The sequence below is a fragment of the Pituophis catenifer genome, unplaced genomic scaffold (assembly GCF_029215685.1).
Source record: "Pituophis catenifer annectens isolate HBS135680 unplaced genomic scaffold, rPitCat1.0.hap2 SCAF_1, whole genome shotgun sequence".
In the NCBI taxonomy this organism is placed as follows: domain Eukaryota; kingdom Metazoa; phylum Chordata; class Lepidosauria; order Squamata; family Colubridae; genus Pituophis; species Pituophis catenifer.
Window position 1 is genome coordinate 296923386 of NW_027256881.1, and position 14756 is coordinate 296938141.

The 14756-nt window shown below is 38.8% G+C and overlaps 1 protein-coding gene across 1 annotated transcript in view; it reads left to right on the forward strand.

Annotated features, from left to right (window-relative positions):
* The window catches only part of LIN52 (lin-52 DREAM MuvB core complex component), a 48857-nt gene extending 46426 nt beyond the window's left edge, over positions 1-2431 (forward strand). Inside the window, exon 6 of the mRNA XM_070931403.1 lies at positions 105-2431. Coding sequence (XP_070787504.1) covers positions 105-160 — 56 coding nt within the window. The 3' untranslated portion in view covers positions 161-2431. The remainder of the gene's footprint in view (positions 1-104) is intronic.
* The last annotated feature ends 12325 nt before the right edge of the window (positions 2432-14756 follow it).

Genomic DNA, 14756 nt, shown 5'->3' on the forward strand with positions numbered 1-14756 from the left:
TTTTATCCTGTTTTTAATCATTTAAATTAATTTTACAAGTGGAAATTATCCAGTTCTGATGCTATACGTTAAACTGTTTTGTCTTTCTTTCTTTGTGATTTCAGCCAGAGAAATGACTAGAGGGAAATTCCTGAACATCCTGGAGAAACCCAAAAAGTAACTGAATATGTACTACACTTAAAAAAAAGCAGCAGCACCTTTTTATTTCAGAACTTCTAGAATTGTCCACATAAGCTGAAATGAAAGGACCAAACTCATTGTTTCACCTTTCTTTTGAGGATAACTGTTCTGGATTACTTCAGCATTGGCCAGCATCAGTTCTCTTAACCTCTTGGCTGCAGCTGATCCTGCCCTACTTACCTTAATGAAAAGAAAACTCATTTACTATAATAATAATATGCATCTTGTGATAATAGCCTTGTCCCAGAGCAGTACACAGCATGGCACTTCTGTATGTATGTCCAACCCACATTATTACAAGACAAGCACTTTATAAGACTCACTACTGGACAAATGCATAATTTGAGATGAAAACTGACTAGTATTCTTTAATATAGATAATCCTAATTTTATAATTGTAGAAGTTAGAAAATTTTTATTGGTTTTTATTAGGTACAAAGGCTGCAGAAAAAATAAGGATTGTATCATTCTTGCATGTTCGTGTAATTTTAGATATAGGATGGGATGGGAGGTTACATTCCATCAAATTTCTGTTTGGTTGATTTTAAGCTACCTAAATGTGACTGCAATGGAAGTGTGAAGAAAAAACTAAAGAAGATAATAAGAAAAAAACACACTCATATGAAGAAAACATGTGTCCTGTGCTCAGCTTAATCATTTACTCTTTCGTTCAACTTCAGATCTCTTATGTCTTAAAAAATGTCTAAAGGCAAAAAAAATTCTCTGTCATATCAGAATTTTCCCAAAAGCAAATAATATCTTTTTAGGCTACCTGTTTTGTATTATATTCATAGCTCTAGAAAAGATATCTCCAAATTGGGTATCTCTTTCAGGTATACATAGAAGATGCTTTATACAGTATATAGAAGTAACAAATTATATATTGCAAAGCCCTGATTTCTCTTTAAGTCTCCTTCTTTTCCAGATATACTTTTAAAATAGCTGGCTGGCAAGACACCAGGTCAAGGTCTTTTCCTTGTATTGGTTTCTCTACAATAAAGTACTGAATAGGGTTTGCCTGAAACTGGTACTTAGATTTGTGAGATATGGTGACTTGAAAATATTGGAGTTGAAAGTGTCAAATTAGGAAAAGTTGTGCTAGTTACATTTGGCGAATTACCAAGCTAAATTTAGCACTTTTACATCGCATTAAAGTGATATTAGAGTATCTCTCCCATTGTGGAATAAGCAGAATTAAGAAAGGCCTGCAAATGTTTTAATAAAAACCTTTTTTCTGTGATGAAAAACAATATTAATATTGGATTGTATATCAAAAATTTGATTTTTTTAAAAAGTTAACATCCCAACAAATCTTTGAAGTTTTCAATATGCAACTGTATACTGTTCCATTTACTGTAGCGGTATTGCAACTTTGGAAATGTAAGAATACAATATAAGCAAGAAAACAGTATGCAATTTAATATATACTGTAAATGATGACCATTTTCTGTGTTCTGGTAGTTTGTAAATTACATGAGTGAGATATTTCTCGTGTACAGCAAATCAGCCATATTTCCATTTTAAATTATTATATATATATTGCATTTTTTCTAGAACAGAGGTTCTAGATTAGAACATTCTAATTACATACATCAAATGGCAATTCACAAAGTTTGCCCTGTCATGACATTATATTTGCGGACCTAAGATTCACATGCGAAAATATTACATCCGTGCCAGTGATGGCAAAACTATAAATGATGATGAACAGCTAGCAAAAAAATATTAGGAGCAGGAAAAAAGGTGCTTACTGCTCAGAGAAAAAGTTTGTTTTTTAATGGTAACCTATTATTTATATTTTTGTTTAGAATACTGAAATTGTTACCTTTTTTGTTTGTGGGTTTTAATATATAATAACTCAGAGTTGAGCATTTTGAAATATCTTAATGATTGAAGGATGAGGGAGAGGGAGATTTTAAATCTTACATTAAAGATAAAGGGGTTGACTTTTGATGTATTATTTGTTCAAAATACATTTGGAGCCTTGGTTATAGGCAATTTATAGATAAGATCCCCACTGCCAGGATCTGATTAGTTAAACTCTTTTACATTTGAAAACATTTCTTTTTATTATAAAAATTTGTAATTCTGAACATATACCCAATTATTGGTATATATGCTTTAAGTAGAGATATTTATATTTTTAATGCATAGATCTGTTAAATATTTAGTAAAAGTGCCCTACATCAGTAATTTGTATGTTACAATTTTGTGTTTTTGATAGTAAATAAAAAGTTACATTTTTAAAACATTCCTATGAAATCTAGACTGTTGAATCATATTTCTTAGATAAATCCCAGACTGACATTATGCATATTTATGCATTCAGAATTTCTGTTGGATTTGATGGGAGTTATTCTCAAGCAAATATTCATGTATTTTTATCTGATTATTAATAGGAGGTACCTTGCTATTTGTGTAAAGTTTACTGCAGACAGATTAAAGTATCTTCGTTCTTTTAACAAAAAAATGTAACCATCTCAAAAAGCTGTTTACTAATGTTTTTATTTGCATTTGAGGTACGTTAAATATATTTTATGGTTTAATATTTTTAAAAGAATAAAGCTTTGAAAGCAGAAGTGAAAAAAGAATAAAACTCAAGCCTATTGAAATTTGAATAATTTCCACAAACAGCTGGATATTTTGTACTTTTTGGCTCATTGGTATGCACAATTCCTTCTGATTTAACTCCAGTAACTCAATATCCTTGATTCAGGTAAGCATTTATAAGTGAAACTGCAAACAGGTATTATGAAGTGAAATACAATTATTTTAACTTGTCCTTTTGAACAATCCAAAAACTAATCTTCAGAGTGACTCCACAACATAGGAAAAGATACAATTCAAACTATAGTACATAAACCATCAACTGAGTTGAGGCTTGAAATAAAAAATTAGCTACTTCATAGAAAGTATTTCTTCTCTTCAACTCTGTAGTATATCATTTAATATCTTCTATAGCCGTAATGGCAAACCTATGGCACGCGTGCCACAGGTGCCACACGGACTCCTCTGCGGGTATGCCAGCTGTCACCCCAGTCCAGCTCCACCGTGTATATGTGTGCGCTTCCCACCAGCAAGCTGGTCTTTGGATCTCTGCTGTGCATGCGCGGGAGCGGGACACATGCAGGGAACGCATGTGTGCATGTGCAGGGGGTGGGGCACATGCACGGGGGTGGGGCGCATATGAAGGGGGTGTTTGCATTGCATTTTGGGGGTTCCACTCCACTCCCTGTTTTGGACCTGGAAAGCCACCTGCCCAAAACATGGAAGCCAAAACAGTGCGGGGGGGATGCGTGAGGCCCGCATGCCCCATTTGGGGCTAGAAAGCTTCCTGCACCAACCTGGAAGCCAAAATGGGGCAAGGGGGCGGAGTGCAGGCATGGGGATGCACATGCATGTGTGGGGGTGGGACGCAAGCATGGGGTGGCACTCGCATTGCATTTGGGGGGTTCAGGCTTGCACGTGTGCATTTGCGCGTGCGCACATTTTGGGCACTCAGTACCAAAAAGGTTAACCAACACTGCTGTATAGTTCTTGGATGTTTGCATTTAGCCCCAAACTTTTTTTGTTTTGCATCTTAACATTCAGATTAATTTTATACTTAATTGATTGCTTTCATAATCCTCAAAATAATTCGTTTGTTTCAATTGAGGCTTTTAAAAATATATATCTTTATTTTTTACTGACAATCATTAGGGTATTTAAATAGTCGTACAAGGAATTCGCCTTCGGGATGACTTCCATTCCCATGGCCCACAATGAAAATATAGCTTTCTTATATCACATGGAGAAGGGGGAAATATTAATTAGCAATTAATTCACTCTAATTTTAAATATTCAGTAATCATAGTTTCGCAGTATCACCAAAGGACAAAGTTAATTGAAAGCTTTTGCTTCGCATTTCCATTCTTTAACAAGCTTAGAGAATAAGAGACGTTTGACAAAAGAAATGTATTGCCTTCAAATATATCCTGTTTATCCACGTAAACTTTTAGCAGCGTGTGATGTTGGTAATCACTGTGTTAGAGCTGAAAATACAGAACATAACAGACATTTGTCGCAAAGTTTTTAGGAGGTCTTCTCTTTCTCTCAGCTGATCCCAAAGAAAAAGGGATGACAACTGACTGTTAATAACATCAAAGCTTGTTCCCTACCATTCGTTTTATTTTGTTTTGGGTTATTTTATTTAAGATGCACATAAGATCCTCTGGCAAATTGATGCAGAAATGCTAACTGAAGCTTCTCATAGTTCTGTTTCTATTAAACATTACTAATCATCATGGCTGTATGTCTGGAAGTTGAGTCCCGGCAAGTGGACTTGTTTTCTTTTTTGGTTTGAAACATTTTGCTAATTATCTAAGTAGATTCTTTAGACTGCGTTCAGGATAAGCAGCAAAAGATTTCAAACCAAAAAAGAAAAGTCTACTTGGAGGACTCAGAATATTCATCAACATCATTCCAGGATAAATATCTCTAATATGAGAGAAGATTAATTTGTATTATGTCTTTGTTGTGAGAAAAAAGAAAAATACACTGTAAATAAAATCAGAAAAATACAGATAAAAATTCCTAAACAGCTAAAGAAATCTGCCACTTTTTTTCTAAGCCAGTTAAAATACCATTGGAACAGTTATGGCATGAATGGAAATGAGAGTGATTTTTCAATCTTGGCAACTTTAAAATGTGGACTTCACAGAATTTTCCAGCCAGCGTGCTGTCTGGGGAGTTCCGGGAGTTGAAGTCCACGCATTTTACAGTTGCCAACATTGAAAAACACTGCTATAATGCAAAGTTATAGGACTTTGTGGTCTTCCAAATCGTCTCTAAATGGATATTATAATTTAAAATTATTATAAATCTGAAATAATTATGAAATCCAAATTTTATGTATTCACATAGACCTTTTTTAAATGTTTTATTTGTTTTATTTATATAACGTTCAATTTTCATCAAACTGTGTGGTCTGGGTACAGTTATTTTAAAACAATCACAATACACATTTGTTGTGGTATTCAATACTGTAATATTGATAATATGATAATATAATAACAATAATACTTAACATCATCTTCTTTAACAACTCTCCATTTCAGCATTTCCTCCTTTTATATCTCCTCCTTTCTAACTTCTGTTTCTATTGATAAAATATGTCCCATATCAAAAAATATTCAGGTTCTTCTTTACCCTTAATAGTAAGCGTTAGTCTAACCATTTCTGCACATTCTAATATTTTCTTAATTACATTCCCCTCAGACGGAGTCTCATCATTTTTCCATTATTGCACAAATACAATTCTAGTTGCGGTTAATATATGCAAGACCAGATATGGATATAGACCATTTTTTAATCATTGAATTTTATATCTTTCTGGGAAAATTTAGCATCTGAAAATCCAAGGCAGCTAATGTCACAGATTAAAAACAAAATAATTGTGTAGCATTATTGTACCACAATTGAACTTTGTGCCTTACAGATTGAAGCGGTGGTGGTGGGGATATGTTGCCTACCCCTCATTTAGAATATCCACTGGTCTAAATTCACTTTGAATATTCTTATTCACAATTCCATAGAATTCATACTGCTGTTCATTTTGCAATGTTTTTTTAAAAAAGACAAAAAGATTCAAATGTAAGAACAAATAGTTCATTAAATTACAAAGTTAACAGTTTCTGCTATATTATAAATAAATACCGGTACTGGTATTGTTACCGCATATTTTAAAATAATCCAGTGTAATAATTGTTTCATCAGTTCATTTTTACGTTTTGTTTACTAATCTTTTATTATTCTCCCCCCTAACCCTTATCTCTCTTCCAAAATAAACTCTAAATATACTTTCACATGTAGAAATAATGCAGAAATCTTATTTTGCTGGAAAAGTCTGACAAGGACACTCCTTTGTATTTGTGTTAACATCCTAAATATTTTTATGTATATTTTCAACCTTCAAAACAATTATCCTTATCACATTTTTGTTACTTATCTCACACCCTAATAACTACTGGGAGTACATAAGAGCTCCTGTAGGTATCTGATAAAGTAAATTGTAATCTATAAAATTTGATGTAAAAATTATAATATCTCTGACATGCTCTAAGACCCTAGCTTTTGTGTGCATACAACAGACTAATACAGTTGTCTTCTCAACATACAGAATCAGAAGATTATGACTCAATTCAATAGTCCATCTTTATTGACAATTCTCATACACTACTTGGCTCCTACTCATAGTTTTCAAAAACAAAGATCATTTATTGAACAAGATTTCAAAAACAAGACGATTTATTGAACAAGTAACTATAAAAACACAACTTTTGTAGAAAATATGGGCAATATTGATTCAACTTTATAAATTGTGTAACTTCTTTTTAGAAACAGCACTTGTCCCTCAGGGACATCCTCCACAAGTTCCTGGTATTTTGCCGTTATTAATACTTCAAATGAAACTTATGCTTCTATTTGCAGATAACATAAGTATTTAGACTAGAAAAACTAGGTAAGTGAATCCCATGTTGCAGTGATCCTGCTTACAATGTTAGCTTCTGTTTCCTCCTTTGTCACCCATGACAAGATCAGTTAAACATCAGCCTTTGTAATAAATCCATTAAAAGTTATTTTTTGTAAAATGATATAATGATTGTGTCATGAATACAAAATACAGTGTGGTAAAATACTTTTTGAGTCAAAATAAAAAGTCTGCATCATTAGAGGACAATGGAAATTGATTGAATTGGTGAGTATATTGTTTGAGTTCCAAAACACAAAACCCCAATTTTTATGTAAAATTTCTTCTGTAACTGTTATCCATTCCATAGTTCCCAGTTCATAAGTCTCCATCCTTGTGGACTACCACATTTTTATGTGTTCCAATTGTTTTCTAACAAACATGAACTTATCTAAGCAACAGATGCGCAGAGTTGCCTTGCTAGCAGAAGGCATTGTGTGGCATTGTAATATTTCAATATTCCAGATTCATGAGGACTTGTTCACAGGAATAAGCCTTAGTCCAAATTCCAGAAAAATATGTATGGTAAAATGAAAGGAACAAGAGGAGAGAAAGAAGCAATAAAACAATTGCAAGGGTGAAAAATGTAGACTGATGGCTCAACGGTGGAGTATGAATGGGAAGGGTCAAGGACCAACTTTACCCTGGCAATAACAAATTGATGTCTGGCATGCTGGCATGTGTCCCTGTGCATTGTTGTGGTCAAGGGGTTCTTTCCTCACTGCCTGTTCACTTTCTTTTTAAAAAATGTTGTGTTGTATTTATACTACGGGGCTGTGCTGGCAGTTGCTTGTTAGGGGAATTTTCCCTGAAGTTGGACCCATAGTAAGAGCCGTGTGAAGCGGAAGACAATTAGGGGCTTATTAGTGTCCTGGGCTGACATGTAACTTGTGTTGCTGGGACCTACCAAAACAGCGAGAGTCTTATGGGCAAGCTCCAGCCGAGAAAAGACTGAGGGATTGTCTCACCTAATTAGAGGGAATGGGCCTCTTTATGTTTGTGATTCGGTATGGTTGTCTGATCGCTTTTCTCTGGCTGCTGGCTCAGACCAAGCTGGAAGTGTGCTAATTAGAAGAGAAATTGACGTAGTGATCCTGTCAGCTCTTGTTACCGGCAGGGACAAAGCAGAATATTATTCTAAAGCAATGTTTTGTAAGTGTCCCCCTTCCAGCTCTCATTAGGAGAAGGGCTGGTGGATGGGGAGGGGAATCTTCCTTCATGGACCGGCTAATGGAACATAAGCACTTTTATGGTGCTAATTAACAGGCTCATGGAAAAGCTTCAACCAACACTGGAAACCATTGTGTCCTGTATCTCTGAAATCTCAACTGCCTTCTGAGAGGAGCAAGCTGGTCATATGAGGGAAAGGGAATGCTCCAGAGAAAACAGGCTTTTAAGGAGTGAAGTCTCTTTCGTGAAGAGGCAAAATCATTCATTATGTCATTATAAAAGCAGGATTGTGTAATCCCCCAAAGTCAGAACTCCTAGTCAAGTTTGCCAGATGAACGATCACCTTCAAGTTTTTTCCAGGCTCAGAACAACAACAGGTACTAGAGGCTTCTTAAATCTCCAAAAGACCATTGATCTGGTGTCCCAAAAGTGCTTTTTCGAAAGGCAATTGGACTTCATTTTTCCTTGAAGATGTTTTGCTTCTCATCCAAGAAGCTTCTTCAGTTTAATCCAGTTGCTTTTTGAAAAAGCACCTTTGGGACAACCATGAACTGGATGATTGAGAATCTCCATAGACGTTGCTCTGGTGGCCCTGCTAGACTGAAGATACAGAGCAGGCCTGTTCTGCAATTTGAGTCCTGCAGAATTGGTTCACTGAATTCCAGTTTCTTCATGGTGCATACAAGTAATCTCCTTACATCTAACATATCCTTCCAAATCATGAAATGGCCTGAACTTAACCTAATATACTGCAGGTGGAAATAGGCAAGAAACTTAACCTTCACATGTTACTGCTTTCATTGTTGATAATTGGATCTAGGAAAATTGACAGCAGCAGACAAAAATGTTTTTTAGTTTTTGATCATTTTAAAATATTTTGCCAATTTTAGCTGTCTGCTGCTGTCAATTTTCCTAGATCTGTCTGGTCCAATACCCTGCTCAGCTCAGGATCAGCTAGGGACTCTGATAACTGACCATTCAGCCTTATTTAAAGACCTTTAGTGAAGAAGGACCTACCACTTCATGTTGCAGCCTAATTTACTTCCTGACAGCTTGTCCTGCCAAGTTCTTCCTGATGTCTAACCTAAAACTTTTTTTCTTCTACCGGTAGTTTTAATCTCACTTGTGTTCCTACCTACTGGGGCAATAGGGAGCTTCTTCTATTGACAACCTTTCATATATTTGAACAATGTTATATATCTCCTTAGTTGACTTTTTCTGTGACATAAATTTACTTAAGTAAATTCACTTAAATTTACTTCAAGGCAGATCCTTTAACCAATCCATATATGACTTTCCAGGTTCCTCCTCTTTTTGGGATGGGGGCGATACTGGCTCTCTTCCAGTCTTTTGGAACTTCATCAGTTCTCCAGTTCTTGGAAATCATCAAAAACAATTGTGTGATAACCTCTGCTTGTTTCTTCGTTCTGGGAAGTAATCCATCTGGTCAATAATTGCAATTAGTTAAATTCTTTCTTATTCTCTCCTTGTCTTTATTTCCCCAGTGGCATAATGATGACCAGCTAGGGATCCAAATGGATTGAGAAGGTCCCCCATTACCAATTTACCACTTCCCCCTCACAATTGACCTAGGGTCTCTTTTAAGTATGTTAGAAACAAAAAGGAAATGAAGTAACTATTGTTTATTGTTGTCCATTTTGGGATTTCTCCCAAACTTCAGGTCATGTCCCTTTTTCTCTTCAATATTTTGGAGAATTCTGTATGTATTTTTGCTGGCCTCTGTAGATTTCTTCCATTTTTCTTTATCTTGGGAATTGTTTGTGATTACACCCTTCAGTATCTCATTACATAAGATTTCCCATCTTTCATGGATACCATTCTCCTTACGGATTTAAAGTAATCAGATTCAATTACCTTTCCAGTGAATTCACCAAAATTATTGTTCATGCTAACTTCTATAGCATTCAGGTCTATTGTCCTCAATCACCTCCTCAAGATATGTAGATTTAAGGATAACACCATTACTTTTCTGCAAGGTGCTAGTCACCTTCACTTCTTCATCCATGTTAGTGTGGTTAGCCGCCCACTTTTGTTCAATACATTACAAGGAGCGACTTGATTTGGAGTGACTTATGAGAGAAACATCACAATATGCAGAACCCTTAGGGACTTAATAATCACCCTAGTCCAAAGCGCAGTAATAATCACCCTAGTCCAAAGCGCAGGGAAAAATACAAGTTTGCAAGGCAGAAGTAGTTTGAATCTGTAGGTAATGCCATTCTAGAGGATACATCTGTGACAGGGCCCTGCCAGATAATTCTATTTATTCAATGGGACCTGGACCAGGCCACTTTTATCTAAGTTATGAGGGCAGAAATCATGTGTCCCTTGGGTAACTAGCCTCTATACCTGGCACGTCAAACTGGATTTCTTCGAGGGTCAGATCAGCATTGTAGTTCTCCATGGGCTGGCTGGTGGAGGGAGATGGGACGGACACCTCCTGCACCACCCTACCAGCCAAAACGGGGCACGGGTGGCTGTGTGAGGCCCCCACACCCTGTTTTGGCCAGCAGGGTACTACAGGAGGCCGTCCAGGCTGAAAATGGGGTTCAGGGGGCCTCACGTGCCCCCCCCATTTTGGCTGCCAGAGGCACCGTGGCCCAGTCCTTTGTTATTTCTAGGCCGGCCCCATGGACCAGATTTAAGCACCCCGCAGGCCGGATCCAGCCCACGGGCCTTGAGTTTGACACCCCTGCTCTAAACCATGTTTTATAGGAGGTAACCAGCACCTTTAACTACACTCAGAAGGCTACTGGCACTAGAACAATTTTCAAAGCAGAGGTGTTCCAGAGTTATAATGAGTCCTACACACAATTGCTCATCACTACGGCATTCTGGACTAATTACAGTATTCAAAGGCAACATATAAATTTGTTTAATAAATAAACAATAAGGTGACCAAGACATGGGTGACTATAAAGAAAGTCTCCTGATCCAGAAACATGTCTCCCATTCCCAAACCCTGCAATTAATTCAGAAAGATAGTATGACCTGTATTGAAATCGCTTACAGTCCAAGGGCCAGGATGGTTGCATTACCACTGTCCCTGCTGTGCTAGAGATAATCAGTTAATGTGATCAATGCCATCTCAGTACTATGTCCAAGCCTGAAATCCAATTAAAAAGAATCTAGATAATGTTTCCTCCAGAGTTCTCTACAGCTACAACCCAACTAGCTTCTGGACCCCAGCTTCCCTAAACTGTTCAAAACAATTGGATCCAGCAATGGCCCCTTGGAAGGGAGGGTACACCACAATCTCCTTCAAGGCTTGTACCACTCTCTCTTCTCAAAGAGGTTGATACCACTGCATGGGTTCAGCCAGAAGGGACAAGGATCAAAGATATGTTGGGTTTAACAGTCACAAGGATGCTGTCCACTTCCTAGCTGGTTATAAGAAATAAATATATTTTTACAGAAATACAGAAGAACATTGATAAAAACCATCATTCAGGTCAATATAAAAGGAAAAAAGAAGGACATAGCCATAGGTGTATACTATAGGCCACCCAACTAGAGAACATAGATGCACTTTTTGCTAGTCAAGTTTTACTAAAGTCTGCAGGAATTTAACTACCCTGATATCAACTGGGAGTCTAACACTACACCTAGTGGAAGATCAAATAGGTTCCTGACAAACCTACCAAACAACTTTGTCTCCCAAAAAGTAGAGAAGAGAACTAGAGGGTCAGCCATATTGGACTTAATTCCCACTAACAGAGATGAAATGATGGAAAGTGTTGAAGTTACAAGAACATTCAACATTACACAAGCACAAGCAATTGAACAAAGTCAAACTAGACTTTTGACTTCAAGAGAGCTGATTTCAATAAACTTGGAGACAGCTTGAGAAGGATTCCATGGGTGAGAATCTTCAAGGAGAAAACAACCCTAGAAGCTAGGGAAACTGAAAGGTGAGGTTATATAATCCCAGTCTAGCACAATTCCAGTGAAGAAGAAAAATAAGAGATCTTGAAAGAAACCAGCATGGTTGCACAAAGAATTCTCTGATAAACTGAAATATAAAAAGGACAAATATAAAAAGTGGAAAGGGGCACATAATTTAAGGCAGAATATCAGCAAATAGCCTGAATCTGCAAAGATGAAGTCAGGAAAGTTAAGGCTCAAAATGAACTTGCAACAAAAGTCAACATGTAAAAAACAAGAAAAAAAGTCAAGGAAATGATTGGGCTATTAATGGGGGGAAATGTCAAGAAGATGATGAGCAGCAGGGAGAAAGCAGAACTGGTTAACTCATTGTTTTGCATCTGTCTTTACACAAAAGGAAAAAACAGTCCAACCTATTAAAAAATACTGTAAAATACAGTATTAGGAATGCAAGTCAAAATAAGCAAGAAAATGGTAATAGAAGATCTTCGAGCACCAGTAAACTACCAGAGGACTGAAAAAGAGCTGATGTACTTTCCATCTTCAAAAAAGGAAAAAAATGGACCTGGGAAATTACAGACCTATAAGCCTGACATCAATTTCTGGGAGGATAGTGGAAAAGATAATCAAGCAATGAATCTGCAAACATCTAGAGGCAAAGTCGTAACTAGAAGCCAACATGGATTGTCAAAAAAAGTTCATGCCAGACAAATCTTATTGCATTATTTGACAAAATGATAAAATTAGTGGACCAATGAAATGCTGTGGATATAATTTACTTAGACGTCAGTAAGGCATTTGATAAAGTAGACCACAATCCACTACTTGAGAAGATAGAAAAATGTATTTAGACAGCATCAGTACCAGATGGATTCATAACTGTCTGACCAACCACTCTCTATGTATAGTCCTTAATGCATCTACATGGAGGGAAGTATGCAGTGGGGTCTTAGGCCAATATTCTTCAACATCTTCATCAATGATGTAAATGAGGGAATAGGAGGAGAACTCATCAAATTGCAGATGACCCAAACCTAATAAACAGAAGGACTACGGGTGATATGATAGCAATGATATCAAAGGGGCTGCCCCAAAGAAGGGATTAACCTATTCTCCAAAGCACCAAAAGGCAGGAGAAGAAGCAATAGATGGAAATTAATCAAGGAGAGAACCAACCTAGAACCAAGGATAAATTTCCTGACAGAACAATTAATCAATTGCCTCCAGAAGTTGTGGGTGCTCCAACACTGGAAGTTTTTAAGACAAGATTGGACAACCATTTGTCTGAAATGGTATAGGGTTTCCTATTTGAGCAGGGGATTAGACTAGAAGACCTCCAAAGTCCCTTCCAACTCTGTTATTCTTCAAGAGATACAGAATCAAACTTTTCTAAATACAGCTAACCAAATTAAAAAACATGGCTTGAGCAAGAACACTTTCTTGCCTGAGCAACAAAAATACTTTGTCCCTCACAAATGTGCATGAAGATAAAGTGATGGAGGAGTACAGTGGTGGTATTCAAATTTTTTCCCTACTGGTTCTGTGGGCATGGCTTGGTGGTGGTGGGGTCATGTGACTGAGTGGGCATGACCAAATTGATCTCACGCCCACGCTCACTCAGTCACATGATCCCCCCACAAGCCACGCCCACAGAACCCAGTAGGAAAAAAAATTGAACTTACAGCTATTGCGGCCTTTCTACCTATTTTCTGCCCAGGCCTGGCCTAATCTGTCAAAGGCCTCCTCCTGCATGCCGCCCGCTCTCCCTTTCGCAGTCACACACGTCACCCCCATTTCCCCTCCTTCAGAGGCCCCGGCCCTAGCCCCGCTTCCTCCTCAACAACCACCTCTTTCTTTGGGCTTACCTTCCTCCCGCAGTGGCTGGTAACAGAGGGGAAGGCAAGCCAGGGCTGAGCCGTTGCCGCTGGGCTCCCCACCAACCCACATCTCACCGCCGTTGTTGCGAGATGCCCTGCTTCCTCTCCCACGACAGCCTCTTTCTTCGGGCTTACCTTCCTCCCACGGCAGCTGGTGGCAGAGGAGAAGGCGAGCTCTCTTTTTTGGTGCGATTGTGAGAAGGCCGCCAAAAACTACTGAAGTCTTAAACATGCTGAAAAAGCCACTGCCGTCACCACCCTGTTCTTTGTGCCGGCCACGCACACACATCACATTGCCTGCTGCGCCAGAGGGACTTGCCCAGGCAAGTGTGCGTGTGCAGCCAGCATGAAGAACAGGGCAGCGACAACAGTGTCTTTTTCGATGCGTTTGAGACCTCCAGTAGTTTTCAGTGCAAGAAGCCTCCAGCCAGCTGCTGCTGCCGGCTCAGTTCCGGCTGGCAAAGAGGTAGCAGCTAGGAGGCTTCTTGTACAGAAAAAAAGAGGCAGAAGCTGCTCAGGCATCTTGCGACCAGGGGGGCCAGATGCGGCCTGGTGGGGAGCCCAGCAGCAACGGCTCAGCCCTGGCTTGCCTTCCCCTCTGCCACCAGCCATGGGAGGATGTTAAGCCCGAAGAAAGAGGCAGTCATGGGGGAGGAAGCAGGGCTAGAGCCGGGGCTTCTGAAGGAGGGGAAATGGGGCAATGCATGCAACTGGCAAAGGGAGAGTGGGCAGCGAGCGGGCGGCAAGCAGGTAGTGAGTGGGTGTTGGCTCCGGGGCAAGGCTGGAGCCAGGGAATGGCATGTTCCTCGGCCAAGGTGGGCGGCAGCTCCGGAACATCAGGGAATGGTGTGTCCCTGGGGCCCCGGCCCCTGTCCCAAGGCGAAGGGCAAACAGGTGGCATGCTTACCTTTGGTGAGCTGAGCTGAGCAGAGCGTGCAAGGTGCAGAGGCAACTGATGAGGCGATTAGCTGAGCCACGTGGCGAAGGCAACATATATAGGGCTGGGATGGGTGGGGCAAGCGAGTGTTGGGTGGGTGGGGAGAGTGGCGATCAGGCAACTGGGGTGGGGGCATGGCCAGTCAAAGGTTGCTACCAGTTTGGTGAACCAGGTCAAA